Genomic DNA, 9,293 nt, shown 5'->3' with positions numbered 1-9,293 from the left:
AAAGTAGGCTTTTCCGTTGACAATAAGTTTGTCCCCGTTTACATGCGCTTTGTTTCTTGGATCTCTTCTCGCTCTCTTCATAGCCGGGACTAGGACATCTTTTCTCAAATCTTGGACGCGCTTCGGAAGATCTTCTCCGAGATTTACATGAGAGTTTTTGAGGTTTCGTCGTAGCTTCCAGACTTTGTCTCTGTCGGCACGGCATGTGAAGCGGGCAATTAAGGGCCTTGTTCGACCTCTGCTGCGTTTTCCTAAACGGTGAACACCGCAGAACATAACTGACTGTACTTCTGACGGATCCATTTTGAGATCTTTAATGAGAACTTGTTTAACCAACGCTTTGCAGTTTTCCTCCTGTCGCTCGGGTATTTTGTAGAATATCAAATTCCATCTGCGACTATAGATTTCTTGCTTAATTATGTCGTTGTCGTGTGCAGCTTGTTCGCGTTCGCACTCGTTAATGCGTTCGAAAACCTCTTCGTGTTCCCTCTGTGTGAATTGGAGAGACTCTCCAAGCTCTGTTGATGTGGTTTTAATATTCTTAATTTCTTCTTTGGCCAGTATTAATTCTTTCTCCAGATGAGCGATACGTGCCTCGCGGTGTTTCGCCTCCTCCTCAATTTTTGTAACTCTGGTGATGATGCGTTGAAATTCCGACACCGTCAGTTCAACAATGGCGTCGCTGTCTTCGTTGTCTTCAGTTGAGCTCACTCTGAGCCTTTTCTTCTCGCTCTTGTTTTTCTCAGTTTTTGGGTCCACTGGGTCGGGCATGCTTTAACGCAACAAGCCAGCAAATAAAATGGTCGAAAAAGTTGGTTGTTCCTTAGTTAATTTTGAAATAAAGTGCTGATTTTGCGGAGCACTTGATAAAGCGTGTGTTCAGAACCGCGGCATCACGTGACCCATGGTGGCCTGTTTGACTTCTGGATAAAGTGGTCCAGGTTTGAGCCCTGGCCGGGATTGTTGTGTTTTTGGGCAAGTCACTTTACTCTCACAGTACCTCTCTCAGCCATGAGAATAAATGGGTACCCGCAAACTGTTAGGGCAACCTGACAGGGGGCGGGGTGGTGTCAACAGCGATGGACTAGCATCCCAACCAGGGGAGGCTATATTGTCTAAAGCAATGCTGAAATATGAATGAGTGACTTTGTTGATGAATATTTTTATTCAATTCTGACAATTGTTACTATACACCTACCTACTATTTATATTGTGATACTTCAATGTTGCTGAGGCAAAGACAACCACTTTCAGTGCTTGGGAAAAAAAGAGAACAAGTGACAAGAAAAAAGGGGATAATATGAATTTATTTTATTCAAAAATATATTTTTAAGACAATACAAAAAGTAACTCAACAAGAACACTTGTCTGAAATGTCAGCCGCCTCCTCGCCCCAATCCAACGTGGGGCCAGGCCTCGTGGGCTGGGGGCAAGGAGGCGGCTGTCACTTCAGACTACAAGAACACTGCGTTTCTTGCTTACATATAACTGCAAAACAGGGTACATTTTGCACATAGAAATTACTGAGGCAAATAAACATTGTGATTTGCCAAGAGTTGCAAAAAAAACCCAGCAAAGACTAGTTGCCTTAAGGTGTAAAAGACCCAGTGGAAAACTTAGAGTCGCATGTGACGAGGAAAGATGTTGTAGTTCCCCAATTGGTCCAGGTAGGTAGATATCAACCTGCCTGGTTTCATCTTCCTCCCCCAGTTCATCCAGAGTGTAAAGGCCTGTATTGACGGCCCGCCATACTCCAGGCTTCCACTTTGAAGGTTTATTGGCACATTACCCTAAAGGTTCTCTGAGATGTCCAAAATGTTTCTTCTGTGTAGTTAAGAAAATGTTTTCAGAGAGTAAGCCAACAGTTTTTAATCAAAATTTAAATACCTCCTTTATGTTGGGCAGTGCAGCCATAAAAATATTACAGCATGGAACCATTGCATGATTTTTACAGCTAAGAATTACATATGTTTGCAGTGAAAAAACTACATAGATTTGGACCATGACGTTGACATGACCTTTTATGGGGTAGGGAGCATGAGGTAATGAGTTTCCTGCACAAAAAAAGGGGGCAAGAGGCACCAAAACAGTGGAAGGACAGGCAGGAACCAAGAATCAAGGTAGTGTGAAGTTCAAACTATGTCCCCATGTTTACCACTGGCTAAGTAAACTGATCAATGAGAGACCAAAAAGATGGGAGGTAGCCATAGTAGCCAAGGTAGCCAGGGTAGCCTAGATAGCCAGGGTAGCCGAGGTAGCCAAGGTAGCCATAGTAGCCAGGGTAGCCAAGGTAGCCTAGATAGCCAGGGTAGCCATGGTAGCCTAGGCAGCCGAGGTAGCCTAGGTAGCCATGGAACGTTGTACTTTTTTATTTCAAAATATATGGGAAATTGAAGTAAAAATCTTACAGCCGGAGCATGCTCCTGGACCCCCCACCCCCCCTAGTTGGCTCACGCTTCCGCGTTCGATATTAAGCCTCCAACTGAAATTCTTCCTACGTGGTCACTGAATCTTCTCGGGCTTCTTTCACTTTTAAGGCAACGTAACATGATCCCCCGTTTTTAAGAAATGACATTTAACTTATGACATCACCGCTTTGTGCAGGCACCCGATCGTTATGAGCCTTTATTCTTTTATTCTGTTTAGCGCGATCCAACAGAAATAAAGCACAGGGGAGCCTCACATCAAATACAAGGATAAATAGGAATAAAACTTGCTTTTGCCGCATCTTTTTTTTCTTTTTACGTGGTCTGCAAGTTGATGGTCTGGAGCCGAATGAATTATTCGCGGTCAGCTTGAACGGGGACTGGAAGCGAAAAATCTTCTGAACTGCTCTATCTATTAGTTTATGACAAGAGATGAAACTTAAATGACAGCCTTCAAATTTGACATAACTTCTATGATCTCATGTATCAGTCAATTCCAAGCGAGGTCATCCCCCGGGCAAATCCCCAGGCATTTGATTGTTTTTGAGATGTGTGATCAAATTCCCCACTATGTGGGCCAGTTGCATGGTAAAATGCCCAACCGGTTGGGGCTGAAATGTCATCATGAGTCGGTTTCTCTGTCGAATTGCGGTCGATTTGCCTACGAGTACGAGCAGATTCGCTAAGGACCAGTTACCTTCTCGTTAACACTTGGTCTAAATGGACACTTATGCCCTATTTATCAGCCAATTCCAGTGGGAAAAGATAGATACATTGAAACTAGGTAATTCTCATTAACGTAACCAGATACTAAATTCACATGCTTGAGCTTGCAAGTGTTTTCTAGCTTATGACACATTTTGTCAACGGTCAATGCAAATGCCCGACCAATCCCATCAAATGCCCGGGTTGGGATGACGGTACTCTGGGATGATCTCGCTTGGAATTGACTGATACATCAAAATACAGGAAATGGAATCTTATAGGCATGTATTTTTATTTATTTTTCTAGGAGTGCATGCACACATATCTCTTAGAGGCTCATATCATCCTCGCTCCTGGACGCTACCAAAATCTCCAGACTGGGTTGGAATCTCTGCTTTCAAATATATCGGCCTCCTTCGAGACCTATAGTTTCCACAGTTTTTTTAAACCCACTTGAAAAACTGTGTTTGTAATTTTTAGTTTGTTGCACACCTCCACGAAATAAGCCATTGGGATTCCTCCTTTGATGCCACTGTTATTCCTGGTTTGTGTAAATAAGGGACTTGGGAACTGCGGCACGCGTCAAGCTTTTGAATGTATATCAAGTTAACAAAATGCCTGAAATATTGTTGTTATGACTAGAAATACCTGTTATTTTACACTCCATCTAGTTTGAAATATTTACATGCACAATGTTGAAAATAGCATTTCGGCCCCCTAGATTTTAAAATATTCTGGGGGACATGCCCCAGACCCCACCTCTCCCCCTAGAGGCTCGTGCCTTCGGCGCACGTATTTCATAACCCCGTAATAAATGTTCCTACAATACAAACACCCTTACAAAAACCTCAGTTACGCGCCTGTAATATCGTCTGATTTTAGCCGACTCGGCCTACGACCTTGTCAGCTAAGTATCGGGCGATATTACGCGCGATTTCGCAGGATAATTGTTAACTATTCACTTCCTAGCAACTCGTGAAAAACCTGAACTCAGTAACGTACCAAACCGAGTCAAAAGACACTTTTTGAGTATAATTATACTCTGTGAATAGTTGTTAAGTATTTCTGAGGTAACTTTCCATTTCATTTAATAGCTAGCCCTGCCATTGCTTTCTACTTACTTGTGGAACCACTTGTGACATGTGTCACACTGGACCCAGATAACTTGTACAGCTGTGTACCCTTTTGGATTTTTCAATCCACAACTTTCACATGGCGTCTCGTTTTGTTTCCTACCCTTCGGCTTCGGTCTTTTCCTGCTATCTGATAGAAAATGAAGTAAAAGTCAGACCTTCTGGCACTCTTCTTCATGTACAAAAAACAGCTCTGGGTACAACAATTGTACTCTAGAAAGTAGACCTATTTTTGATCCCATATTTTTACACCCACGATAACATGGTTATTCAGCACCCACAAGCATCCACGAAATCATTTGGCCCAAGATCGTTAACTATATCATTAATCCCTATTAACATTAGCACTGTTTATAAGCTTAATATATTAATTACCTTTTGTCCTTGAAACGACTGCATCCGCCCCAGTCGCCCCAGACGTCAGAGTCGCTCTTCTGGTCAACCTCACTGATTGGCCACTAAAATATTTTTGTGGCCAATCAAGAGGAAGGAGTTCAAACGCTTCTGGAACTGGTTCGGTAAGACAAAGTGCCCAGGGGCTGTTACGCTCTATGTTGTAAACTTTCGCCCGAAAATCCCGTTGTCCCGATAAGCTGCCTGTCGCCCCCACTAACTGCCCCTGGGTCTCCGAGGATGCCCCAGTCACTCCTTTTTCTTCTGGAATTTTCACACCTGATGTTCCAGGTTGATCTATGGATGCACAATAAGAAAGATAAATCAAATTCAAGAAAAAATATTTCATTCACCAGTTGATGATTTACAGTTTATGATAATATCGTAGTATATTGACAATGTAAATGAAAAGTTAACACATTGAAGACATCTGAAGATTTTTTGATGAATAGAACAATGTCTGATATGTGGGACAATTTGTAAGAATATGTTCGTTAAAATTGTCACAAGCACTATTTCGGTAAAGTGGAACCCCGCCTTACGACCACCTTAGTATTGCCACCTGTTAAAAATGGTCACCTTTGTCTTGGCTTTATGGAAGATCCTGTTAATGCTGCCAGCTTGTTAATAATAACCTAACTTGAAGTATAACCGATGATTACATTAGTCATAATATTTGACCCTACCCCGTTAATATTGCTACCCAATCATTACGTTCTACACATGGCCTGTTGGTGGCCATGTTAACAGAATTCTTAAACATCAAACCTGAACTTCCACTGTTACGACTTGGACCCATCGTGTCGTCACAATCTGCATATTAAATAAGTTAATATTAAGCAATTAAGTCTGTATATGCATTCTATAAATTATAATATGCTAGCATGGCACTATCATGTCATTTAATTTCACAACTCACAATTCTGCGTTCAGTCTTACCAGTGAGGAATTTCTGGTTGGTATTACAACCGCATCCACTACATTATCTATAAATACAAAATAGAGAAATTAATGTAATGAAATATTACCTTTTCCTCTTACCCTTCCCTGCCCACACCATTGTAATTGTAACAATTCTTTATTTTGGCTTCATTTAAGTAAAGTAATTAACTAGTAATACGTGACTCGCAGGGCCTCACGAAGCTCTGGGTTATTGTTGCCTAACGGACAAAATACAGCAGACAGAATACAAATAGAAACTGAACAAATAAAAGAAAAAAAGAAGAAGAAAAAAAGAAAACCAAAAAACCCTAGCCGGATTCGAACCCCCGCCCTCAGTCCTGAATATCTGATTTCAAGTTCGACGCCTTACCATTAGGAGATTACAATTAAGAAGGGAAAGTGATGCAGCACGCTTACAATTAGAATCGGAGGAGGAGAGAAATATTCGATTACATTCTGCTCGAGAAAATAGTGCCACGCGTAGACAACAACAACAATTACAGCAACAGGAACTAAACAGAGATGATTATCTTTCCAATGGATGGAGAAATCCCGATCAGCCTTAACATTTGCAACAATGGGTTCAGAATGAAATGGCAAATTTTCATACAACAATGAACAGTTTTCAACATCAGCAGTTTATAGCCTAAATAGGCGTTGAGGGAGTATTATGTGGAAATCAGTGTTATTTTAATCCAAAAAGAAAAACGATAAAAATGAATGGCTTAGAATTCGAACCCACAAAAAAAGAAAAAAAACTCTAGCCGGATTCGAACCTCCGCACTCAGTCCCGAAGATCTGATTTCAAGTTCGATGCCTTACCATTAGGCCAGGCCATTAGGCCACCAGCGCGCGGCGGCTGCGTGACGTCATTTCCGCCACACACCAAGCTCACAAATAAATAAATATATATATGACCGTAAACTCCACACGAGATTTCATCCCGCCTGAGCCCTTTGAGGGACAAAATTATACACCCCGCTACGCTCGGCCTTTGGCCTCGCTTCGCGAGGAATAAATAAGTTAATTTAAGTAAGGCATTGTAACTCGAGGAATTATATTAGTTAATTTCAATTTTCTGTAGAGGGAACGCACTGACATTTATTTATTTTTTCTTATTTGTTAATTGTATTTATGTAGTGCCATTGTTGTAAATAAAGTATTCATTAAATGCAAAAAAAAATGGCATTTAATTTCATCCATAAGTATCTTTAGTGTGAGACCTTTTACACCTATTATTATTATAATCATTTCTATAACAAAATTCTCGATTTTGATTGGTTCTGTGCGCGCCTATTTGTCGCGTTATTGGCACGCGATCACGTGGGTGTCCAATTACAGGTATCCAATTTTAACAACTTGAAATTGAATACCTGTGATTGGACACCTACGCCATTTGCGCGTCAATCATGCGCATTTAAATAGGTTTTTTTTTAATGTTTCCCTCTGTTTGTACAACCAATTGAATTTACCATTGACTTCTTCACACTTAAACAAGATTCTTGAAGACTTCCTAACCTCGAATTTTGTTATTGATACGAATAATTAGTAATTGGAGCTCCTGTCGTACAATTCATAGAGTAATCATAACCATTACAATTTCCTTGAATGTGATTGGTGAAAAAACTGCTTTATTTTTCAATAATTATTCTGTAGAGTTGTAATCGGACAGTGTATCGGACAGTGTAATCGGACAGTTACAACAGCCAATCATAATAAGCAAAGTAAATTAAATACACCAATCACAGAACTGATGACAGTATCCATAGCAACTACAACTTACCCTCTTAAACTGGGGATTTCCAAAATGGAGGAATTTCTTACTTTAGACAATGTCTCCACTGGAGATATTTTCCCCAATGTCAGTTTTGAGTTATTTCCACAGTCATTTTGGGAAAGTGAAGCTAGTTTGTTTGGAGAATTAACCAACCAACCAACCATTTTATTTTGCCAAATTAAATAGAAGATAAATACAGCATAAAAAAATTAACTAACATAGGAAAAAACACTCAGAGTAGAATAAACAAAGGCTGAGTAGTAAAAAAATAATTGCTTTGAAGGTTGTACATAAAAGAAGACAGAAGTAAAAAAGACAAAGAATAAGTACATGCAGAAAAAGAAAAAAATAAAAAAAAATAAAAAGTACAATGTAACTAAGGTAAAGTGATAATTAATTAGAAAAGTAGGGAAAAAGGGAACATGGGAAAAAAAAAGAAAAACAGTACCAGTAAGTGAACTAAAATTTGTTAATATTAGTTTAATACGAGCGAAAGAAAATTAAAATACTAAGCCAGCATTAATTGAGAATTGTCAACAACATTACAAGAAACACAGTCCGTAGTGACCGCCGCACCGTCTATGTCTGCAGAAATGCAACGAACGGCAGAATTGCAACAGCAAAAGTCCACTCCAGCTGAAAACATTTCAGAATTCCGGTCCACTTTCCTGTAGTGTCAAACGAAGAAATAACAGAGATAAACGAGTCGGCTGCAAGCAAGAACATGAAGCGAACAACCCAAACATGGCTGACAGGGTGGCAAAAATGGTGTCTCGCTCGTAACGTCGACAATAAAATGGAGAGCTTCAGTCCACAAGATTTGGATGTAATTCTCACAAAATTCTACGCAGAAGTCAGAAAAAAGGACGGGTCAGAATACGAGCCTGATTCGCTTCGCGTAATGCAAGCATCACTCGACCGGTATCTTCGTCAAAAAGATTACTCCGCATCCATCATCAGCGGGCGAGAGTTCAAAAAGTCTCAAGAGACTCTAAATTCGAAAGCAAAGCCCCTCCGCTACCAAGGCAAAGGGAAATGGCCCAACAGGGCTCAACCCTACAGTCGAGGTGAAGAAGAAATCTTTTGGAGGGAAGGTCAACTTGGAAGCCACAGTGGTCTTGCCCTGACAAACATAAATTTCAAAAATCTCGCAGAGCACTTGGGTTTTAGAGGTCGCCAGGACCACTATTACGCCTACGTTGAAGATTTCTCCATCGTGGAAATGGCAGATGGTGGCAAATGTGTCCAGTTTGAAGAAAATCCAACCAAAACAAGACAAGGCAGATTGAGAAACAAAACCGAAGTTCTCCGCTGCAAATGTGGTCAACCGACGGCGGTGATAGAGATCCAGTGCGACTTTTTGAAGAATGGCTTGAACGTCGACCCGAACAACTTAAGAATTCCGGTCCACTGTACCTCGCGATCATCCCTAGGCCAAATTCACATGTTTGGTACGCAAAGTCAAGAATGGGGGAGCATCGAATCAGCCAAATTATGAAGTCCGTGGCTAGCTGTTTGCCAGAGGGTTGTACGAAGAAAATTACCAACCATTCCACAAGAAAGACAGTCGTAGCGAAACTAAAGGAAGCAGGTCAACCACGTCACAAAATCATCCAAGTCACCGGGCATGCCAGAGAGTCATCTTTAGATGATTACGACCAAACCAGCGAAAGCGAACGAAGGCAGTTATCACACATTGCAAGCGGGTATACAGCACCGTCGTCGACTTCGTCAGCTCCTGTCCAAGCGTCAACATCAGCAGTTCGTTCTTTCAATCGTCCAGAGCCGTGCCAAGAAGCATTGAACGCGAAAGAAAACGTCCCCGCTAATCCTTTCACGGCACCATCGCATTCCGTCACAATGGCCACAAAACATCTTCAACAGGCGCCATTTCAAGTCTTCAACCAGTGTGTGTTC

The 9,293-nt window shown here is 41.1% G+C and overlaps 1 protein-coding gene and 1 long non-coding RNA gene across 3 annotated transcripts in view; one reads left to right on the top strand and one right to left on the bottom strand.

Moving 5' to 3' along the window:
* Positions 1-3,977: 3,977 nt before the first annotated feature.
* Positions 3,978-9,293, bottom strand: part of LOC144648700 (uncharacterized) — a 6,001-nt gene continuing 685 nt past the window's right edge. Inside the window, exons 2-6 of one of the 2 annotated variants that reach the window (XR_013569741.1) lie at positions 5,597-5,643; positions 5,426-5,470; positions 4,909-4,954; positions 4,640-4,674; positions 3,978-4,394 (exon numbers count right to left, since the gene is read on the bottom strand). This is a non-coding gene — a long non-coding RNA (uncharacterized LOC144648700). Of the gene's footprint in view, positions 4,395-4,639; positions 4,675-4,908; positions 4,955-5,425; positions 5,471-5,596; positions 5,730-9,293 lie in introns of those variants that run through there. The other variant, XR_013569740.1, reaches the window with a different exon arrangement.
* The window catches only part of LOC144648699 (uncharacterized), a 1,794-nt gene continuing 470 nt past the window's right edge, over positions 7,970-9,293 (top strand). Inside the window, exon 1 of the mRNA XM_078508185.1 lies at positions 7,970-9,293. This exon is cut by the window's right edge and continues 470 nt beyond it. Coding sequence (XP_078364311.1) covers positions 8,694-9,293 — 600 coding nt within the window. The 5' untranslated portion in view covers positions 7,970-8,693.

Source organism: Oculina patagonica, chromosome 4, assembly GCF_052425735.1.
Source record: "Oculina patagonica isolate OP01 chromosome 4, crgOcupat, whole genome shotgun sequence".
Classification (NCBI taxonomy): domain Eukaryota; kingdom Metazoa; phylum Cnidaria; class Anthozoa; order Scleractinia; family Oculinidae; genus Oculina; species Oculina patagonica.
This window is presented reverse-complemented; position numbering and strand designations above follow the sequence as displayed.